Source organism: Papio anubis, chromosome 6, assembly GCF_008728515.1.
Source record: "Papio anubis isolate 15944 chromosome 6, Panubis1.0, whole genome shotgun sequence".
Classification (NCBI taxonomy): domain Eukaryota; kingdom Metazoa; phylum Chordata; class Mammalia; order Primates; family Cercopithecidae; genus Papio; species Papio anubis.
Window position 1 is genome coordinate 158928362 of NC_044981.1, and position 23312 is coordinate 158951673.

The following is a 23312-nucleotide window of genomic DNA, read 5'->3' on the forward strand; positions in this document are numbered from 1 at the left end:
ATACAAAAAATTAGCCAGGCATGATGGCGTGTACCTGTAGTCCCAGCTACTTGGGAGGTGGAGGCAAGAAAATTGCTTGAACCTGGGAGGCGGAGGTTGCAATGAGCTGAGATCGTGCCACTGTGCTCCAGACTGGGTGACAGAGCAAGACTCCATCTCCAAGGGACAAAAAAAAAAGAAAAGCATCATGAGAAGGGAAGTAAAAATGATTATTCTTCTAGTCGCTTTCTGGATTCTCTGCATTTTATTGCTTCTATAGTACATATTCATATTACAAAGAAATCTGAATTGGAATAGATAATCATTTCCCTTACATATAAAAATGTAACTGAATATCGACATTGCCCCACTATCCTGGGGTTACATTCCTAGATAATCTTGGATTCTATCTGCACCTTCTCAACTAAGTACTTACAGATGTCTGGCTTTATATAGGTACACATCAGTAACCAGAACTAAGTGTTGAGGTAATGGGTAACAAGGAGTCAACAGAGTGAATAACTCTAGCCATGATGAAAATGGCAGATCTAAGATGAAAATTATACTAGGAAATTCCCCAATCCTAAAAATACAGTCGGCCTTCCTCCCTCCCTCCCACATACCCTCCTTCCTTCCCTTTTCCTCTTTCATTTTTTATTTCTTTTGTAAGATACCTAGACAAAGTTCAGGTGCTATATAACCCAGGGACAATCTTCAGCTTCATTGTGTGAGATTTTATTCATGATTGCCTTATCACACACAATGCCAGGGAGTAGGAGAAACCTCATTTGAATATATAATCCGCTGAGTGTGATGCAAACGTCAGTATCTGTGGTCTCTCTGCAGTTACAACCCACTGGTTTCCTCTATTCTCATATCACTTAGAGGTGAATTTCTAATTCTAGGAACTGGTCGTCATCAGAAATTGATGAAGACTTCAAGACGTTAAATCAACTCAGCCAGTGCTACATGGTACCTTACAGAGGAGACCATTAATTATACTAAATAATGTCCATTCGTTTATTCAACAAATACATATCCAGTGCCCACCCACTGGATAATCACCCTGGGTGTTTAGATGAATGCCTAATAACATAGGTGATGCTTATGCCATTCTAAAAGTGATGAATTGAACTGAACATTTATTTCCACACAAAAACCTACACACAGATGTTTATAGTAGCTTTGTTCATAATTGCCAAAGTTTGGAAGCAACCAGCGTGTCCTCGGAGGGTGAATAGATAAATAAACTGTGGTACATTCAGACAATGAAACACTATTCCATGCAGAAAAAGATATATGTGACCAAGCCATGAAGGATACAAAAGAAACTTAAATGAATATTACTAAGTGAAAGAAGGCAATATGAAGAGGCTACTTTATGATTCTATCTATAGGACATTCTGGAAAAGGCACAACTATAAAAAGGGTAAACAGATTAGCAGTTGTTGCCCAGGGAAAAGGGAAGAAATGGGTGAAGAGGTAGGGGACAAAAAGTCTCTAAAGCAGTGAAAAGACTGCACAATACTACAGTGTTGGATCCATGTCACTAAACATTTGTCCAGACCCTAGAATGTACAACACCAAGAGTGAACCCTAATGTAGAGGACTGACTCTGAGTGATAATGACCTGTCAAGGATCAGTTGTAAGAAATGTACCACTGGGGGGTGGGTGTGGTTTGTAACCAGAGATCTGCTCTTCCTTTGATAAAGGGGTCAAATTTATACTACTTATATAGTCCATTTTTCACAACGCTGAAAAATAAACATAAAAAAGTAGTTACACACTGCATGCCAGAGACAAGCTTAAAACTATGGTGAAGGGACATACTGCCAGCCTGCCACAAAGCAGTCCCACAAATCCCAAGAATTCACATTCTAACGCATAAACCTTGTGAAAATATAATCTTCGAAGGTAGAGAAGCAATACACCCAGTCACCATCACGATTAGTTACCCAAGAACCATAGACACAGAATTTTGTATAGATATCATTAAAGTACTATTTTTCAAATGATTGAAGACTTAATGGAAGAACTTTGAAATATAAAACAAGAGCAGAATTCCATTAGAAAAGCCAGTGGAAAAAGACACTGGAAAAAGAATCAGATAGAAAACCCATCAACGAAATATCCATTCTTTGAATGCCACTGGGAATGCAAAATGGCCCCAAAATGGTATAACTAAGAATATACAACTAAAGGTAAAAGAAAGGCATGATTAAATTACCTGGAATGCAGCACAAAGAGAAAAAGTGATGAAAAACTTAGGAAGTAAGAGGTTCTGAAAAAGGAATAAAAAGTCCAACATATAATGAACTTGTATTCTAGAATTAGAGGAGAATGCAAAAGGAAGAGAAGCAATATCTGATGACACTGGTGTATATTTTTCTAGAACCAATTAAAGATATGAATGTTCTCATACAGGAATCGCAGTGAATATGGAAAGCCAAAGTTGGACACATGGATGTGATAGTGACTAACCTCAAAGATGTGAAATGATTTCTAAAGCTGCAAGAGACTAACAGATTACCTCCAAAAATACTGCAGTTAGACTCACAACATACTTACCAGTAGCAAAGATAAAAGCTATACACTATGTCTTCAAAGGACTGCAAGACAATAATCTCAATATAGAATTATCTTTCCTGTAATTCAGAAAATCAGATAAGTTATTCCTAAAGAAAAACAAGGTGGGTGACGTGAAATGCCTTGTCAGATATCACAAATTATAATAAAACTACAGTAATTACAACAACATAGTATTGGTGCAGGGAAAGACAAATAGACAAACAGAACAGAGGATACAAAATAGATCCACGTATACTGAGAAACTTGATATATGTCAAAAGTGACCGTACAAGGCATGACTATTCAATCATGGGAATATGCAACAGGTGATCCCTGTGAAAAAATAAAATAAAACTGGATCTTGCTCAGACGATACACATACAAGACAAGGTCTGGCTCTGTTACCCACGCTGGAATGCAGTGGCACAATCGCAGCTCAGTATGACCTCTGCCTCCTGGGCTCAAGCCATCCTCCCACCTCATCCTCCCAGGTAGCTGGGACTACAGGTGCACCAGCATGCCTGGCTAATTTTTGTATTATTTGTAGAGACGGGGTTTCACCATGTTGCCCAAGCTGGTGTTAAACTCCTGAGCTCAAAGGATACGCCCACCTGGGTCTCCCAAACTGCTGGGATTACAGGCATGAGCCACCATGCCCAGCCAAAAACCAAAACTTTAAAATGTACACAAAAATATTCTTTAAAAATATTCAAGGCCACAACATTGGAAAACTTTCACATTAGACACAGAAAATACAAACCATAAACAAAGATGAAGTAAGTTTTCCACATTAATGTGGGAAATCTTATACATCCGATAACAGCATCAAAGTTAAGGAGACAAACCAGAGGCTGGCAGATTATTTGTTTCCTATGTTCGCCCCAAAATACTAGTAGACATTGTGCATTAAAATAATTCACATTTTAAAACCATCACAGGCCCATTAGAAAGTTTGGCCAAAGTATACTAAATGCTCAGAAGACAAAATGCAAACGACCAGTAAATGTGAAAAGATGCTTAACTGACTAGTAATTAGGGAAATGCAAGTCAAATCTACAATGACAGGAAAGTTTACACCAGTCAGGCTCAAAATTTAAAAGTCTGAAAATATTAAACATTGGCGAGGATGTGAATAATTGGGAGTTTAAATTGTTACAAACACCTAGCAGAGCCATTATTTAATATCTATTAATAGTAAAGCTGAAGTTATTGGTGCACAAATACCAGACCTAGGAATTGGTCTAGAGAAACTCCTGTATCTGTACACAAGGAGACTTGTATAATAATGTTCAGTGCAGCACTATTTGTGGAGCAAAAAAATTAGAAACAGCTTAAATTCCAAATAGCATGAGAAAAAATCCATTGTGATGTCACACATGGAATGCTATTCATTAGTGAACACAGATGACCTACTGCTATATCAACTAACACGCATTAATCTCAAAATATGATTGAACAAATATGTTCAGTTGCATAAGATAGGTAACATCATATCATTTATTTAAAATTTAAAAGCATGCAAGTTAGTAGTATTCCATATTACTTAGAGGCTGGTAAATAAATGTTTGTTTTGTTTCGTTTTGTTTTGAGACGGAGTCTCACGCTGTCACTCAGGCTGGAGTGCTGTGATGCGATCTTGACTCATTGCAAGCTCCGCCTTGCGGCTTCACACCATTCTCCTGCCTTAGCCTCCCGAGTAGCTGGGACTACAGGTGCCTATCACCACGGCCAGCTAATTTTTTGTATTTTTTTAGTAGAGACGGGGTAATAAATGTATTTTTTTTAAGTATAAAAACATAGTTGTTAATGAGAAATCCCAAATTCAGGATAATAGTTAACTCTGTAGAGAAGGCAGAAAGGGAACAGAATCAGAGAGAAGTACATCCAGGGCTTCAGTTTAAGTTGTAATATTTTTCTTAAGCTGAATGGTGGGCCCGCTAGTATTTGTCATATAATTCCCATATTCTTTTCCATCCCTGGTGTTTTGCAATAACAATTACAAATATGTATCTCCCTACAAAGTTTATACGATGGTTTATATATAATTCATTCATCTTTGACTCGTAATGGAAATCTGACTTGCACAGGAAATCAAGATTGCTAATGTCAGACTTGCAAAAGAACAAGCATGCTAATCAAATTCAAAGTCACTAATGTAATTTCCATGTATTTCTATTACGGTTCTCTATTTAGATTCTACAACTAACCTTACGTTGACTGAGAATGTATGTGTTTATTCTCAAATAAGCTTTATCTGAAGAATGTGTCTTACTATATATTATTTGGTAGCACTAGGTATCAAACATTGAGGCTCAAATTTATATTCCTGTTCTGTTCCACCCTCAACAACAGACAGATAAACTTCCTACTGGAGATCGCCACTTAAAATTTATTTGAAACCTTAAACCTCTCAAATAAAGTTTATATGAACTGCCCCCCTCCCACAATAACACATGCCTCTTTCTCTTCCACTCTCTGTGCCTGGTGGCCTCAATATCTAACATGAGTTTTGTATTTCACATAGCCAAGTATCTATGTGTCATATTTCAATTTTCTCTTTCCCTTGCATCCCACAATGAGTACATCTGCCAGTTCCGTTGACACACCCTCTAAAACATCACAAAGCTATATGTGTCCCTGCATTACAACTTCTAGTACCCTAATGAAGCCCCATGCTCCCTCCCCCAAACACCTAGACTAGCCTCCCAATTAGCCTCCTAGATTCCACCAACTTCCAGCCACACTTACCTCCCTTATGGCCTTGGCACGTGCTTACCTAACGCCCACTCTAGGTCCTTCGCTCCCTCTCTCTGGAATGATTTTCTCCAGGTATTCCCAGGGCTGGCTCCTTTACCTTTCAGTTCAAACTTCACCTCCCAAGAGAAGCTTTTCCTAAATTTCCAATATAAGGTAGTGTCACCAGTCCTCAGCCTATTTTAATTAATTCCAAGCACTTATCACTAATTGAAATTTACCATTTTTATTGCTTTACTTACTTTAACCCTGACGATTGTATTTGGTTGCATGTACCAGAATACTGACTACAGAAGTATAACCAAATTGGGGTTTATTTTTCACAGGTTACAAGAAGTCTAGACAAAAGCTGTCTAGAGCTGGCTGGGGGCTCCCTGATGCCCTCGGCAACCCAAGTTTCTTCTATCCTTCTGCTCTTTTTAGCCTGTGGTTTTTATCTTCATGGCACTCTGACTAAAAGCATTAATAACCTTCTTGCATATGGAATGTAGGCTCCACAAGAAAAGGGACCTTGTCTGTCTTACCCATCACCAGAAGAATGACAGGTCCTGTGTTAACAGCTTGATCAGCTAGACCAGTGAAAGAGGAATTCAAGAGTCCTCAACCGCGGCATCACTCGTGCATCCTGGGAGTCCCGCACAATAGCCTCCATTCATTGGCCCTGGAGAGTCTACCTGGATTTCTCTTCTCATGCAGCCCTGGCCTTCATGGCCTTCTTTATTGGCCCTGCTTTAGTCCAGGATGTGGTCTCACGCTACAGTCACGTAAGTGGCCTGCCACCTGCCTCATTTCTCCTGCCACCCTGTCACACCCACGACACAAACTGATCATATTCATCTCTAGAACTCTTATGTTTTCTTAAAGTCTGCACTCAAATAGAAAGCTCCATAAAAGCCAGAACGCACCTGTTCTGCTTACCACTGCTCTCCAAACCTAGGAACCAGGAGTGCTTGCTGCAGAGGAGACACCCTGCAAATGTTTATTAAAAGAATCCAAGGAAGCATCTAAATTCCCAAAGATTATGTGCAAAGCTCCTCTGCATTTGACCCGGCTTATCCTCTTCCTGGTATCACCTTCCTTATTCTCACTTTTTCCGTTTGTTTAGTCACAGCAAATAATTGTAATCCTAAAGTGGTGCCAGACCTTTGCATCTTTTCATATTTTATAATATCTGCATAAAATATTCCTTCCTTTTAAAAACAGGAAACTTCTATTTATCTCTTAATTCCCAGCTTATGATTCTCCTCAGCTTAGAGGCCTTACTGACTCTGCCTAGGAGAGCAGATGGTGCCTCCTGGGTGCAGCACTTCGATGATGATGATGGTGATGATGATGATGATGATGTTAAAATCGTAATACCAGCAACTGACATTGCGGGGTGTTGCAACGTACAAGGCACTCTTGTAAGTATTTCTGTATGGTGACTCGTTTAACCCTTGTAGCAATCCCATGAGGTAGATAACACAATTTTTCTCATTTTAGGAGAGGAACTGAGGCACAGAGACATTAACTAATGCACCAAAGGTCAAAACGGCATAAGCTACATTCCAACCCATGTGGCCCACCTCCTAATCCATGCGCTATGACTTGTGCACGTATTTGTACACTGTGACCTGAAAGATTGTTGGGAGCAAGGCTCACGCCTTATGACACATAATGGGTTCCCAATAAAAGAGTGTTGAATGAACAGATTTTAAAACAATCAGTTGTATAAATACAGAATGGGGAAACTGGCATATATATCTATGTATATCTCTTGTAAAAACAGAGTAGGGGTTTAAATGAACTGTATGGCTCTCTAAGTCATATCATTGATCCTAAAAATAAAATACAGGCCACATTAATAGGCAGATTATACCACGGGGCATGTAGTCACTCCAGCATAGATCAGGCCACTTGGAGAATCTAGTGCTGTCCTCTCTCTTTAGAAAAGACCAAATGCAGTTCCTCCAAAGTAGGTAAAACATATGGCTGCTAAAATAGGAAGAGAAATAACTGAGGGGCATATGGATTATCTTCAAGTATCTGAAAAAGTGTTATGGACGAAAATTTCTTCTGATTTAAAAGGGCAGAACAAATCTAAGGGTGGAAGAACAGTGTGCTGAGATAAGGAACAAATTCCAGGGGTGTGTGCTGGGCCCGATCAGGCTGCCTCCTAAGAATGGATGGGGAACATCTCCTCCCAACGCCGCCTCTTCCCAACGCCACCTTCAGTGCTATTATGCTGCTCCCTTAAAAAAAAACAGGGCTGGCAGGTTTTGCAAGGAAACTCCAAAGTGACAACCAGAGCTTTGTATTTATAGACAGCCAGTTTACCTGCTTACCACTGCATTTAACCCATTTAGTTGCAAACAAGAAAAAAATGGACTTGGTTTCCTTGCGGAGAATGGACAGTAATTGAGAATGCTGCAGAGAGAGATGACTTTGTAACCAATAGGTATGTATCATCAATGTGCACAGAAACTTAAGGAGGGGCCAATGTGATATGCAAACTGTTGTCAGTCATTTACATTTAGTTCTTTTAAAATTTATTTTTCTAGGAAGTATCTATAAAAATACTATATGTAGGGCCGGGCACGGTGGCTCACGCCTGTAATCCCAGCACTTTGGGAGGCCAAGATGGGCGGATCACGAGGTCAGGAGATCAAGACCATCCTGGCCAACACGGTGAAACCCCGTCTCTACTAAAAAAAAAAAAATACAAAAAATTAGGCGGGCGAGGTGGCGGGCTCCTGTAGTCCCAGCTACTCGGGAGGCTGAGGCAGGAGAATGGCATGAACCCGGGAGGTGGAGGTTGCAGTGAGCTGAGATCCGGCCACTGCACTCCAGCCTGGGCGACAGAGCGAGACTCCGTCTCAAAAAAAAAAAAAATACTATATGTAAAACTATTTCTAGGTCGGGAGGCTGAGGCAGGAGAATTCCGTGAACTGAAACCCAGAGGCAGAGGTTGCAGTGAGCCAAGATCACGCCACTGCACTCCAGCCTGGGCTACAGAGCGAGACTCTGTCTCAAAAACAAAACAAAACAAAACAAAACTATAGGTTAAATACTTTTTATAGGTAAAACTCATTTATTTAAAGAAACAGACTGATATTTTTATAGTTCTCTCATCAATCTCTTCTATTGAAAACAAAATAACAAAAGAAAATTGCCAATCATTTTGAATAAGAGATTGTCCACTACATTCCTCCACCAGAGGCAAGAATTAAAAATACCAAGTCAAGCAGGAAACCCTAAAAGATTATCAGCAAACGTATTATATTTTTCAAATTCATAATGCAAAATCTATAGGTATGTTTTCTAATCAGACCAAGACTTCAAAGTAATTAGTGAATTTATTGCCATTTTCAAAAAGTAATACCCCTTATTATTTAACTTTCAATAGTATAGTTTTAATAAACTGAAATGAATCATTAGAAGAATTTCCCCCTTTACCATAACTGCTTAAGTCTATTTTAAAGCTTATATGCCCTCCTCAGGGAAATTTTTAAAAATCTCAAATTGTATCAGTGAACAGGACTGAATAACCAATGTATGACTGGTCAAATCAGATACATGCTTCCCCCAAAAACAATGCCATTGAGTTGAAGGCAAAGGATAGAAATGAACTCACCAGCTATATGCAATATTATATGACATAAGCAATATTAAAAATTGGCATATATGAAACCAAGATTGCTCAGGCACGGTGGCTCACACCTGTAATCTCAGCACTTGGGGAGGGTAAGGCAGACAGATCACAAGGTCAGGAGTTCGAAACCATCCTGGCCAACATGGAAAAACCCCGTCTCTATTAAAAATACAAAAATTAGCTGGATGTGGTGGCACACACCTGCAATCCCAGCTACTAGCGGGGCTGAGGCAGGAGAATCACTTGAACCCAAGAGATGGAGATCGCACCACTGCACTCCAGCCTAGCCTGGCAACAAAGCGAGACACCATCTTGAAAAAAAACAACAACAACAACAACAAAAACCAACCAACCAAACAGAAACCAACCTTTAAAATAAAGCCATCAAAACAAATACAAATACAAAAAGATCAGTATCTATTTAATCTGCAAGGCTAAAGCCACACAACTAGATTTCAGTGTACTACAAAATGACAGATTATGTAAATTCAAAATCTTCATTCTGCTCATAAATTACAGAGGCAAAAATATAACTATTTAAGTGTGTCTTAGAATGTATTTTCTCTTCAGAGAGCTTCCTGATCCTCTTGCCCTCTATTTTACTTTCAAGCGACTCACAGACTCTTAGGAGAAATCTGAAATTACTTCATGCCCCTTGTTAAACAGATTTTGAACATTAAGTACTCTTGCAAAATTGCTCCCCCAAATAAAATTTCATATACAGATATATTCAGTGCATTAAAAAAGTAAACTCCATTAGAATAGAATATATATCTTCTTAAGATAACTGTTTAGACTTAAGTCAAAGGAGTTCCCACAAATATATTCTATTCTCAGGTTAGTTCGAGTGTGGAATAGGCAATTTGGCATGAGGCAAATCTGTCCCCTTTTGGAATGTTTTAAAACAGAATAAATCGTGGGATGAATTCACTGCACATCACAAAAAAATTATTTATCTTTTCTTTTGTGAATTATTCATCAAATTAAACTAATAACAGATCAAAATGTGTTTATGTGTCAGTCCTTTGTAGGTAAAATTTCATATAACACTCAAAACAAACATACAAAAATATAGGCATTATTACTCTCTACACTTCATATAGATCAGAAAAATGAAGACTGGAGAACTTAAATGACTTGCCCTTTCCAGACAGTCTGACTTTAGAGTGATTCATATCTACTGTACTTCATTATAACAGTGTATTTGAAAGTCTAGTTGAATTCTAAGTGATTTCATCTAGTATATGACATTCTTGAAGTTTTGACTTCTCATTTATATATAGCAATAAGCACATGTGCAGGATGGCATCATAAAACTCCCTTGGGATGAAAAAACATAAAAGGTTTTAGGCTCTTTCAAGAACAGCATGTATCTCAATGTTCCTCAAAATGAGAAGAATTGACTCCAAGGTACAAAACAGGTAAACTGAGGAAGCAGATGTTAATTACTTTAGCAGCTTCTGAAGTTCTTAGTGTCCAAGATTTAAATAACACTAGAACTATCTTAAACAAATGTTTGTGTTTATTTCCTCTCTTTTCTGAACAATGTTTTTGATGAATTATGTATAGATGGAATGCAAACACACAGACCCAATTGCCTTTGAAATACATAAGGCTATAAAAATGAGCAGAAAATATCCTTGGCAAAACCTGCACTGAGCTTTCAAAAGCCCACATATTTGAAACTGAGTTTGTGATGTACTCAAAACACAAACATCAGTGGGTTCTCACATTCCTCATTTCTCCCTCTAACGTCAGAATATTCTATTAATTTAAAAAACAGAGCTCTGTGCCATAATTAGTCTACATATTAAATCTTATCTGGGTGATACCTCTGAATGCAAAGTGACCAGAACAAATAATAAGACAGGAAACATTCCATGCAAAATAAAATTCAATGAATAAAATCTTCAATCCAATGCAGTTTACATAAGTACACCCAAAAAAATTACAACTTTTCTCAAGAAATGCATTCCCCCAAATGAATGTATGTTTATCTGTGTGAAGACATATACGCACAAAAGGCTAAAACATTTTTTAAAAATCCAAAACCAATTGATACTAGAACACTATACTGACACCAACTTTATAAATCATGGGCGTGTACAATAGTTCAATAAATACTTGATGTTCTGCCTCTATTCAAATGAGTCTGTGCATCCTCTGATTTAGTGCATGGCCAAAGAAAGATCTCTTAGCCCATCCTTCTGTGTCTTATAAAGGCTACTATGGCAATCTTCACTTGTCTAATATTAATATCAGTTAATTTAACTTCTACTTCTAAATTGTTTATGAGAATTTCATTTTTATCAAAATTAAACCTAATATTTGAAAAAAGAAAAAAAGTTAACATAACATATTAGGCCAGACTCTCTCATTCCCATTTAACTGTGTTTTCTGTGTCTTAGAGGTATCACTAAAGTTATACTTTAACATAAAGTATTATAACATAAATGATCGTATCCCACACATTTAACTTCATCTGCCATTTAACTTATATCTAAGGAAAATCAATGCTGGAGTAAATACTTACTAATGGTAACTTATTAATTAAAGCTATGATCCAAGCCCATATATACATAGAAAATGAAGGAGCACATATACCCCCATATATATTCATCATAAGTGAGTTTGGTATATAAGTTTGAAAGAGGTTTCTCATATACAATCTTATTGTTCCGTGACAATAATCTCAGGCTTGTTACAATGACTTGGTAAAAATGGAAAAAAAGTAAAGACGGAATTTCAGTGATTCATCTTTGGGTTCAGAGCTTTTGGGTATATAGACACAACCTCTCATTTCTTAAATTCTTCCCTAAAGGATGATGACTATATTACGCAAAATCTCAGATAACATCAGGTCAATTGGATGATGGCATCTTAGTCCAATAATGGAGACAACAGAATATTTGAAACTAGAACTTCGGTGAATAGTAACACAGTTTCACGGTGTGTCATCTCTTCTCTGTCATTTATCAGGTTTCCTGTACCCTAATAAGATGCATCCTATGTTAAGAGTTTGGAGATTGGATTGCTGCAGTTTCACCCTCTCACACATTGCTTGCCTTGGAATATGAGTGTAATCACAATGGAAACATCTGTGAGATGACAGCCTATTAAATGAATCCACAGACTACATATCTTCAGCCTCTTAGAAGTTAGAAGAATCTCAGCTTTTTTTTTTCTTCAAGTCTATGCTTATTGATGGCAATCCTCAGAGATATTCTGTAAGTCCACATGGGCACAGAAATGTCAAGGCTTCCTTTCAACAGAAAAATAACATTTCTGAGGGTTCTGAATTATGCAAAGAGGTAAGTCATTCAGGGATACTTTCTGACTGACACATAGACGCAACCAGACACACATAGATGAAATAAGGGTCTTCCCGAAGTGAGCATTGGCTCTGTACAGATGACCATTCTTTGATTTTAGACTCAGACATGTAGCAGCACTTACTTGTTCATATCATAATGTACCTGCTCTTTGGAGGAACTCAAGAGGACATATTTGCCTAAATAAAGAAGGCCAGCAGTAAGTTCCATTTGCAAGGCAACCCTTCAGAGAGAAGATGCCTGTATCAGTCCTGTAGTGATGGAGGATCTCATTTACATGACTAATCTCTTACACAGAAATAAATAACTGCAAAACTGTGCTCTAGGTATAATGGTATTGAGCCTGGCCTTCTTTTATCCTATAATCAGTTAAAATACGAATTATGTTGGTCATTTGCAGAATTCTTTTATATACAAACAAAAAATCATGGTGGAAATGTATTCAATGCTCTAAATTGATGCTAGCCTCTTTCTGTTTTATAGTCAATAGAGAAAGCAATATTTACTAAAAATACAAAAATTAGCTGGGTGTGGTGGTACAGGTCTGAAATCCCAGCTACTTGAGAGGCTGAGGCAGGAGAATCACTTGAACCCACGAGACAGAGGTCGCAGTGAGCCGAGATCATGCTACTGCACTCCAGCCTGAAGGACAGAGTAAGATTCTGTCTCAAAAAAAAAAAAGTTTTGAACTACAAAAAAAAGCATTTTGCATAAATTTAGTTTACAAATTAAGCTATTACATCCCTAAATTATATTACATAAATATGTTACTAATGTTTTCTCTAACTTTATAACCACAACAGATCATTTATTTCCTTTTCTTTTTTTTTTGAAACGGAGTCTCTCTATGGCCCAGGCTGGAATGCAATGGCGTGATCTCAGCTTACTGCCACCGCCGCCTCCTGGGTTGAAATGATTCTCCTGCTTCAGTTTCCCGAGTACCTGGGATTACAGGTTCACGTCACCATGCCCAGCTGATTTTTGTATTTTTAGTAGAGACAGGGTTTCACCATTTTGGACAAACTGGTCTCGAACTCCTGACCTAATGATCTGCCCGCCTCAGCCTCCCAAAGTGCTGGGATTACAGGAGTGAGCCACCGTGCCCAACCTGGCTTATTTATTTCCTAAAATTATAGTGCATAACTAACAAATTAATTTTAAAAATACGTACAACTGGAGTACACAATTGTCAAGAACTATTTACTTTTGCTTAGTTGAAATATTTGGTAAAGACTTTGCAAATAAATACTCATCATGTCTATTCAGACCTATAATGTTCTAAAAATTCTGTTTAAGAATTCAAGAAAGAGGCCAGGCATGGTGGCTCATGCCTGTAATCTCAGCACTTTGGGAGGCCGAGATCAGTGGATCACCTGAGATCAGGAGTTTGAGACCAGCCTGGCCAACATGGTGAAACCCCGTCTCTACTAAAAATATAAAAATGAGCCAGGCGTGGTAGCGGGCGCCTGTAGTCCCTGCTATTCGGGAGGCTGAGGCAGGAGAATTGCTTGAACCCGACAGGCTGAGGCAGGAGAACAGCTTGAACCCAGATGCGGAGCTTGCCGTGAGCAGGGATTGTGCCATTGCACTCCAGCCTGGGCAACAGAGCGAGACTCTGTCTCCAAAAAAAAAGAATTCAAGAAAGAGACATTAATATCTCTATAAGTTTTACTCACCCCATACTCTTAGTATGAACAAGTCTTTAAATGTGTCTGCTAATCAATTAAATTGTTTTTCTCATTTCTTATGTTAAATATCACTTATTGAATACCTACTCTCCCTTTAAAAGAGAGACAAACAGCAAGCTTGTGGATTTTCTGAGAAAGTGATAGTTTCAATTCCTCTGTGAAAGTGGACAGATATTCTGTTTTTTTAAATTCAACTTTATATTAAAATGCTTACACATTCTAATGCATTTGTAAGAGATAGCACAGAAAGATGCTAGCTACCTTTTCCCCAGTTTCCCCCAATGGTAACATCTTGTCAAGCTAGATGTTATGATTGTACTATAAGCATTGTTGCAGTTAGCACAGAGGACGGTCAAAGGGTCCCTTCTGCTACACTTTCACAGCCGCACCCTCCTCTCGCCTGCTTCCACGGCCTTCAGAACTGCTGGGAAGCGTGAATCTGTTCTCCATTCCTATCATTTTGTCATTTTGAGAATGTTATATAAATAAAATTATTCAGTGTATGACCTTTGGGGAAGGGGTTTTTTCCACACAGCACACTTCCCCTGAGATCCATCCAAGATATATTGTGTATCAACAGCCTGCTCCTGTTTTACTGCTGAGTAATATTCTAGGGTATGGAGGTACCAGTTTGTTGAACCATTGACCGTGAAAGACATCAGAGTTGTTTCCATGTTCTGCTAATATGAATAAAACTGCTATAAACGTTCATATACAGATTTGTCTGTGTACCTATGTCTTAATTTCTCGAGGATAAATAAATAAGAGTATAACTCTGTCATCTGGTAAATACATATGTCATTTTTAAAGAAACTGCTATATTCTTTTCCAGAGTGGCTCTACCATTTTATATTCCCATTAGCAATTTGTGAGTAATCCAATTTCTCCACATCCTCACCAGCATTTGGTGTTGTCTTTACTTTGTATTTTAGCTATTTACCTACTTCACCGATTACTGTAGACGTTACTTTATACTTTCTTAACTTGTCATGCTCTACTGCAGTTGCTATTTTATAGGTTAAGTTTAGAAATCTTACCTTTCCTTGCATCTGTGTTTATATTTGCCTGAAATGCTTCCTCTACATATAGAAATACATTCGACAATGCTATAACTTTTGCTGCAACCCTCAAACATAATTTAGAAAACTCAAGAGGAGAAAACAGTGCATTGTATTTACCCATATTTGTGCTTACTATGTTTTTCCCTCCTTCCTAGTGCTCCAAAATTCCTTTGTTGTTGTTGTTGTTGTTTCATTTGTTTAGAAAATTTCTTTAGCCATTCTTTTAGGGTAGGTCTACTGGTGACAAATTCGCTTAGCTTTTCTTTATCTAAAAAAAAGTATTGATTTGTTCTTTATTCCTGAACGACATTGTCACTGGGTATAATATTACAGGTTGGCAGTTCTTTTCTTTCAGTATTTGAAAAACATTGTGCCACTTCCTTCTAGCCTTCATGGTTTCTGATGAGAAATCCACTGTATTTAGAACAATTTTACCCCTATAGGGAAGGTGTGATATTTCTCTGGCTCTTTCAAGATTTACAATTTGTCTTTAGTCTTAAGAAGCTGAATTACGTTGTGTGTTGGTGTGGGTTTCTTTGGGTTTTTCCTGTTTTAGATTCACTCAGCTTTATGAATCTATCTATAACTTTATATCTCTTGCAAACTTCGGAAGTTTCCAACAATTATTTCGTTGAGCATTTGCCCACCATTATCTTCTCCTTCCGGGAATCCCCTGACACAAACTTTAAATGCTCTATCAGAGTCCCACGGGTCTCTGAGGCTCTATTCCTTTTTTCTTTTCCCAGCCTAGTTTTTCTTTGCCATTTGGACTGTGTCATTTCTATGTTCCATCTTCCAGTTCACTGACTCTTTTCTCTGTTCCTTCCATTCTTGTGTCATACCCGTCAGTGAGTGTTTTATTTCAGAAATTTCAAACAAAAGGCTCTCCACTCGGCCTTTACTAGTGTTGGTGGGGACAAGGATAGGGCTGCAGTTTTTCTGTTGCATTTGGCTGGAGTAGACTGGTTATTGTCTAAATGTTTTCTATGTTGCTAGGCAGCCCCTTTCTGAGTCCTTTGGATAAAAAACAGGCCATTGTTGGGGATTTCTTCCTTCCTTCCTTTCTTCCTTTTCCCTTCCCTTCCCCCCCTCCCTTCTCTCTCTGCCTCTCCCTTCCTCTCCACTTCTTTTCTCTTCTCTTTTATTTTTGTCTACATATGTTGACATTTTCAGGTTGCCAGTTACTTCAGTTCCACATCTGAGGTAATGTGGCAAAAAGAAAACTCAAGAAATTCACCTCTGTATTCTTCCTTAGGTTTTAAAATCCCTACTCTGTCCACATTCTTCTCACCACTTTCAGAATCTTAATAAGCTTGTACAGCTGACCCTTGAATAACATGGGTTTAAACTGCATGGGTCCATTTATATGCAGATTTTCTTCTGCCTCTGCCACCCCTGAGACAGTAAGACTAACTTCCCCTCTTCCTCTTCCTCCTTAGTCTACTCAATATGAAGACAAAGACGATGAAAATCTTGATGATCCACTTCTGCTTAATGCATAGTAAATATGTTTTCTCCTTTTTTGGAATGTTCTTAATGTTTTCTCTAGCTTTTTTTATTATAAGCATACATCACATATTACCTATGAAAAATATGTATTAATCAACTGTTTATGATGTCAATAAGGCTTCCCGTCAATAGCAGGCTACTGGTAAAGCGTGGGGGAGATAAAAGTATACATGAATTTTGTCGACATAGTGGTTGGCACCCCTAACTCCATGACTCCACGAGTCAACTGTACAATATGCAATGTGTAGGCTTTTTAGTGTAGTTGCTGGGAGGAAGAGGGAAAAGTATGTGTACTCCAGCTTCCCAGAAGCAGAATGTGTGCTAGATCATTCGTTTTTCAATGTCTCTATTTTTTTCCATTTTCCTTTAATTCTTTAAAGTTCTTAAAGTCTTGCCAACAACAAAACTGAACAGATGAGTGTGTAATGAAAAGAACTATACTCTAAAAGTGCTTTCTAAGTGGCCTGTGGGCATGTTCTCCCGGAATTGAGAATTCTATGAAATTTTTTTAGATGTGACATCAGTGCTATTATAATCTTACAAATACCCTTTGCCAGTTAAATAGACAAACTCGCTTTTTAAAATTATGACATTTCATAAGACTATGGTCTCAAGCTACAGTTCCCCAAAGTACCTGGGGTGAGGCACTAAAACTAATTTCCTCCTCAAAGGAGGTGAAACTAAGTGTGAGAGATACTGCTCAATATGTGGGGTGAGCATTGCCTCAGTGTTCCTAGGATACTCCCAACATATACCTTTTGTCCTGGAATAATTATTGATAGGGTATTCTTTTATACTCACAATATCTAATTTTGTATGATAAGCTAATATATATGCTCATATCACCTATAATAATGAAAATGAAAACAGGAGGAAAACACCCAGCAAGCACAGATACTACCCCAGTCATCTCCTCTTCAGGACACCACGGTGTATATTTACTATTCATCAGTGGAAGCATTAAGTAGCTCATATGCAAGGTCCATCTTCTTTTTCTCAGCAGCAACTTATTATTATATATTTTGTGCTTATACTGTGAAATATAGCACCTGTAATGATAATGAGTAACTAAAAGGTATTGACTAAATAGTTGCAAACATATGTTCTAAGATTATACAAGAATATCAAAGGATGCTAAAATTCTGCCAGTTGTACACTTAAAGAAAACACAGACATCAATTTGCAATTACATGTGTAACTTCCTAGTCTTTACAGTGAAACTCTTCTATGAACAAAGTTTGCCAACTTCTCGGCACCTAAATCTTTTAACTGTGATTTAATATAAGTTCCATAATTATCAACTTTTCTTTTTCAGTGTCCTCAGACATAAGTTCTCAATAGCCGGTTAGACATCTCCAAACACATGTACTCAGCTGGCATCAACTCCCATCATGTTGGAACAATGCTGCACCCTTCTCCCAACCAAACTGGGTCTTCAGACTTCCCATGTCCTTCTATGGCAACCCATTTTTCTCTAGTTCCCCACCAATGAAACTTCAATGCCAAGTCAGTCAAGGTTATGTAAAATATAGCCCATATTTTCTTTTTTGTCCAATCTTCAACATCTCCTTCAGGTTCTAGAAGAACAAGAACCTACCCTATTCAGCAAGCATTCTCTATGCTCATTCCTCCATTCCTGCATCTACAGAATCCTACCTCAATTCAATTCATCCATGAAGTTCTTCCTGGTGACTTCCAGCCAGATGTGTTTTCCCCACCTTTAAAACTTCATAATATTTTCAGGTGCGATATGGCAGTTATGTTTCATATTCATGTATTATAGCTATTAGGTTGAACCACATGGAATTGTAGAACCGATAAAAATGGCAGTCCCATATGGCTCAATCTAATATTTCTCTTGGTTTTAGGGCTCATAAATAAAGAGCAGTCTCCATGAAAACAGGGGCTGAGTTATGTCTCTCTTTTGGATCCCCTGAGAAGCCTAGGACATTGGAAGGGCTTAAAAAGTGTTTGTCAAAATAAAGACTCATAAATCAACACATGTCTTATGCATATATGTTTGCAAAGTCAATCCTCTGAAGCAATTAGTCTAACTACATACGAAATCACTAATTGTTATACGAATCAGCACAAATGGCAGTTTAGAACCTGAAGGTTCTGGCAATATAAAATGTTTTGATTCAAGGAGCTGTTTTAAAATTATTTATTTGTGAAGGAAACATCCTTGGATTTAGAAGTTGGCAGATACAGTGAAAAGCTTTTTAGCTGACTGAAATAGAAAAAAAAAAAAATCAAAACACTTTTTAGCACATGCACTTCCCTTATAAAACCAAATTGCCTGAAAGCAGAGCCCAGCAGTTTGTGCACAATGAGTGTGTGCCTCAACACCATCAGCAGGAGATGCAAACTGCAGAACGACAGGAACAATTTGCATTTCTATAGCTTCTTTGTATACCCAAACTCTGAGAGCATTTTACAAAGCCGTAAATATCATCACCCGGAAGAGACTGGGAAAGGATGCAGATACAAGGACGGACTTTGTGTACCCTGACCCAGGAGTACCCCTGTGCGGAGCAGTGGTCCCCATACAGCTGTAAACCTGAGTGCCATTAATTGACGCTGGTTAAGAAAAGGGGAACACATATCTGCAGGGTCCGTAACAGTCACAGGAACCATTCCCAGAAAGCGTTTGTCTTTCTTGCATTCACAAAGAATAACGTCAACAAATGGTGAGCTGTATTTGCGAGTTTCCCCAACAAAGGACTGGTCTCTAGTTCTAGGTGATGGTGGTATTATCAGTCACCTCACCAGTTCCCCCTGATTCCTGCAAAGATCACCAATTCGAATGACAAGTGTGTAGGGCTTTCATGGGGCTAGGAGCAGTGGGCTGCCAGAAGCTCTGCTGGGGCCAGGAGAGAAGAGAGCATCATTCATTCTTATTATGTTGCAGGGGCCTATTTCCAGGGACAATTTTACTGAACCTTAGAGAAATTCAATGCAAAGGTATACTTCTGTTGTGCTCCAGGCTTCCTTCCCCACCAGCTGCGGAACTGTGCAATTCTGGTCCCGGCCAAGCAGTGTCCAAAGCTAGTTGCCAGTGAGGCCTGGAGCCCACACCTCCTCTAGCGTAGCATAGCAGCAGCCCTCACTATCCTCCAGGGGTCACAATTGGGTTACGAATTCCTCACAGTGCAGGGACTGAGCAGCCTGACTGGGAACAATTTATTCGAATCCTTCTTCATTAAGATTCAAATGGAATAAGTAAGGCAGAAATTGAACAGACACAGAAATGTGCCTTGCTGCTCCTGTAGTCAGTAAACATTTATTCACTAAGCCTAGCTCGTGTGTTCTTTCTCCCTCTCTCTCTCTCTCTCACACAGTTGTTCTTCCAATCTTTCCTGCTTGCTGTTTTAATGCATAATTAAGAAGGTCAGAATTAATGAAGCAGTGTGGAGTAAAGTTCAAGGAATCCCCAGGCACTATTTATTCTATTAGATCTCAGGCATGAATGTCAGATTGGCAGCGCAGGCGGCATAAGCAATGGAGCTGGCGGCATCCCAGAAATGGCCACCAAGGGAGACTCACCTGCACAGTCCAGTCATTCCTCAGCTCCTTCCCTGCGAAAATCACACGCAACTGGTCAGTCGGAACCCCCTGTCGCTTAGCAACCACCTCCTTGAGCTGGAAGATGCTGGTGTCAGAATCGACCTCCACTGGGAAACCATGGCTGGAGTTGAACCTGACAAACACTGACCAAGGAAATTGGAAGGGAGAAAGGAAGTGAGCATCACTTGAAGCCCTTAAATGGCCATAGCAACATTTCTCAACCGACTTACCCCGTGCGGCCTTTCAGTGAATGGCATATATTTTATTTCACTTAAACAACAAAAAACTTAATGCTATAGAGCAATATTTGTGAAAAACAGAGTTGCCCATGAGATTTCCCTTTCATATATTCATCAGTGACCTGCAAACCAAAATTGCATTTTCCCTTTGACATCCATCCTGAGAAACAGAGAGGCTTGAGCAGGACACTTGCCTGATTGGAATTGAAAGAGTCCCATGAGTTTATTGAAAAGACTCAGCTCTGACAGCTTGTACACACTCACGCTCCCTCCACAGTGAAGCTCTTAATAAAAATAGGAGGCAATGTATTAGCACTCAAGGTAGAGCAATGGAAAAAATCCAAGCTGCTCTATAGACCAGAGCGAAGACCCACTAGGGGCTATGGCTCAGAGTCCTAGACTTGGATGGTCCTGGCCAAAACGCTCCACTGGGTCTATGAAGACAATTATTTGCCCTTTCTTTTGGAAGGGAGGGGGTGGGGATGCTGGTGACACCATTTGTCTTACTGAAGCCACTGTTCCCCATGAGACCCAGGCTGCATCCTCTGGTCTGTTTGCATGCTGTCTTCTCACTGCACCTGCTGTCCCACCTCTTCAGTGTCTCTCATCTGCCCTTCCCTTTCCATTCTTTCTCTCACTGCTCAAAGTCACACTCTCATCACATCTTTTCTAGAGCCTCATAATAGCCCCCAACTGGAGTTTGGATCCAGTCCTTTCACCTCCAAAAGGCCCTACATAGTTCTGCAAAATGAGCCTTATTACTACAGAGCTATGTCGCACCACTCAAATCCTTTAAGTCTCACACTGTTGGCTGGTGAGGAAAGACTCCAAGATCCCTTTCATCTAGCACAAACCTATATTCCAGCACTTCCTTCATTAGTCTCCATGTGTACTCTGTTTAAAAAAAAAAAAAAAATCACAGAAAACTGCTGCATACAACTTCTTGCTTTTATTCATGACCTCCCTCCTTCTCCTCTTCCTATTGAAATCCTGCCTACCCCCATGGCCCACTTCAAATGTGACCTCCTCCAAGAAGCCTCTGGCTATCAGCTCCTGCAAAAGCCTGATCTTCCCTATTCAGGGCACCAGCAGCATTTACTATGTACATCTTATAATATCGAACACATTCCTTGTGGAAGCAGGATGGCCTAAGGGTTAAAAGTACATCCTGCAGTGTTAGGAAGACCTATGCAAAAATTCCCACAGACTCCTTTAACTGGCTTAGGATGCTAGGGGTCAATCTATATATCCTGCAGCGTTAGGAAGACCTATGCAAAAATTCCCACAGACTCCTTTAACTGGCCTAGGATGCTAGGGGTCAATCTATTAACCTCCCTCTTTAGGTCTCAGTTCCTTTATCTTGAAAACATAAATAAACCATAGACCACATTATTTGACTCATTAAATAATATTTATAGTATTTAAAACGACCATCTTTTAACCTTTAAAAATTATGGACATTTAGATGTTTTTGATATACATTTTACCTTCTTTAAAAGATAATAAACTCCTCAAGGGCAAGTACTATTGTTTATTTACTGCTGTGTTTCTTTTAAAGGTAGTACTATAGCTAATTATTTCTCAATTCCAATGTGAGATGACCCACTTCATCATAATTATAATAATCATTACAATGCCAATAATAATCAGGCACTTACTATGTGCCAGACATTGTGTTCTCACATGGTTTTTCTAAGCCTCCCAGTGATCTGGTCAGGTTCCTATTATTATCCTTATTTTATAGAATAAACGAAGGCCCAGGGAATGGTACCAACTTTTCTAAGGACATTAATTACTTTCTAATAGAGCCGGGTTTCAAATTTATTTCAATCTAACTCTAAAGCTCATTCCATTTCTACTAAAATAGGCTTCCTGAAACCATCCAGAAGAAAAGTCTAGACCGGGCACAGTGGTTCAAACCTGTCATCCTAACACTTTGGGAGACCAAAGGGCAAGGATCACTGGAGCCCAGAAGTTCAAGACCAGCCTAGGTAACAAAGTGAGACCCCATCTCTACAAAAAATTTTTTAAACAATCAGCAGGGTGCAGTGGCGTGCACCTGCAGTCCCAGCTACTCCAGAGGCTGAGGTGGGATGGTTGTGTAAGCCCAGGAATTAGAGGTTTCAGTAAGCTATGGTTGTGCCACCGCACTCTGTCACCCTGGGTGACAGAGACCTTGTCTAAAAAAAGTCCACATTTCTGCCAGGCGCAGTGGCTCACGCCTGTAATCCCAGCATTTTCAGAGGCCGAGGCGGGCGGATCACAAAGTCAGGAGATCGAGACCATCCTGGCTAACACGGTGAAACCCCGTCTCTCCTAAAAATACAAAAAAATTAGTCGGGCATGGTGGCACATGCCTGTAGTCCCAGCTACTCAGGAGGCTGAGGCAGGAGAATGGTGTTAACCTGGGAGGCAGAGCTTGCAGTAAGCCGAGATCATGCCACTGCACTCCAGCCTGGGCAACAGAGCAATACTCCGTCTCAAAAAAAAAAAGGGCCACATTTCTATCCCTCATGATTAAAAAGATTAACAACAAAAAGGCTTTATGACATAAATCAGATATTCCCTATACGGGTGAGCAGTACAAATAAATAAGAGCTCCAGTGAAGAGCTAAGAGCAAAGGACCATGAACAATAACCATGAACAACATGAGCCCCAAAACAGAAATGACGCTCAAGTGAAGGCAGGTGTCCCAGATGGCACCACAAGAACAAAAGCCTGACATCTCTGACCAGCACGGAAAATGTTTAGAAAAAGGAAAGATGACTAGTGACAAAGTGCTCCAAATAAAGAAAATTCATGAAAAATAGTAATTACAGAGGAAAAGGTGCTTTTGATACACTTTTAAGTCAATTTCATTCAACACCTTTGAAAATAGAGTGGAAGAAACCAACATGTACTGGAAGTACTGAGGTATCTTCACAGTATCCTCAGATCAGAGACCAGAAAACTACCAACGTCAGATAAGACACATGACAAGTT

General features: G+C 39.1%; 1 protein-coding gene across 3 annotated transcripts in view; it reads right to left on the reverse strand.

Moving 5' to 3' along the window:
• The window catches only part of PRKN (parkin RBR E3 ubiquitin protein ligase), a 1413696-nt gene that overhangs the window by 1101740 nt on the left and 288644 nt on the right, over nt 1-23312 (reverse strand). For all 3 annotated transcript variants that reach the window (XM_021936901.1, XM_017957438.1, XM_017957437.1), the window contains exon 2: nt 20070-20233. In XM_021936901.1, the coding sequence (XP_021792593.1) occupies nt 20070-20233 (164 nt within the window). The remainder of the gene's footprint in view (nt 1-20069; nt 20234-23312) is intronic.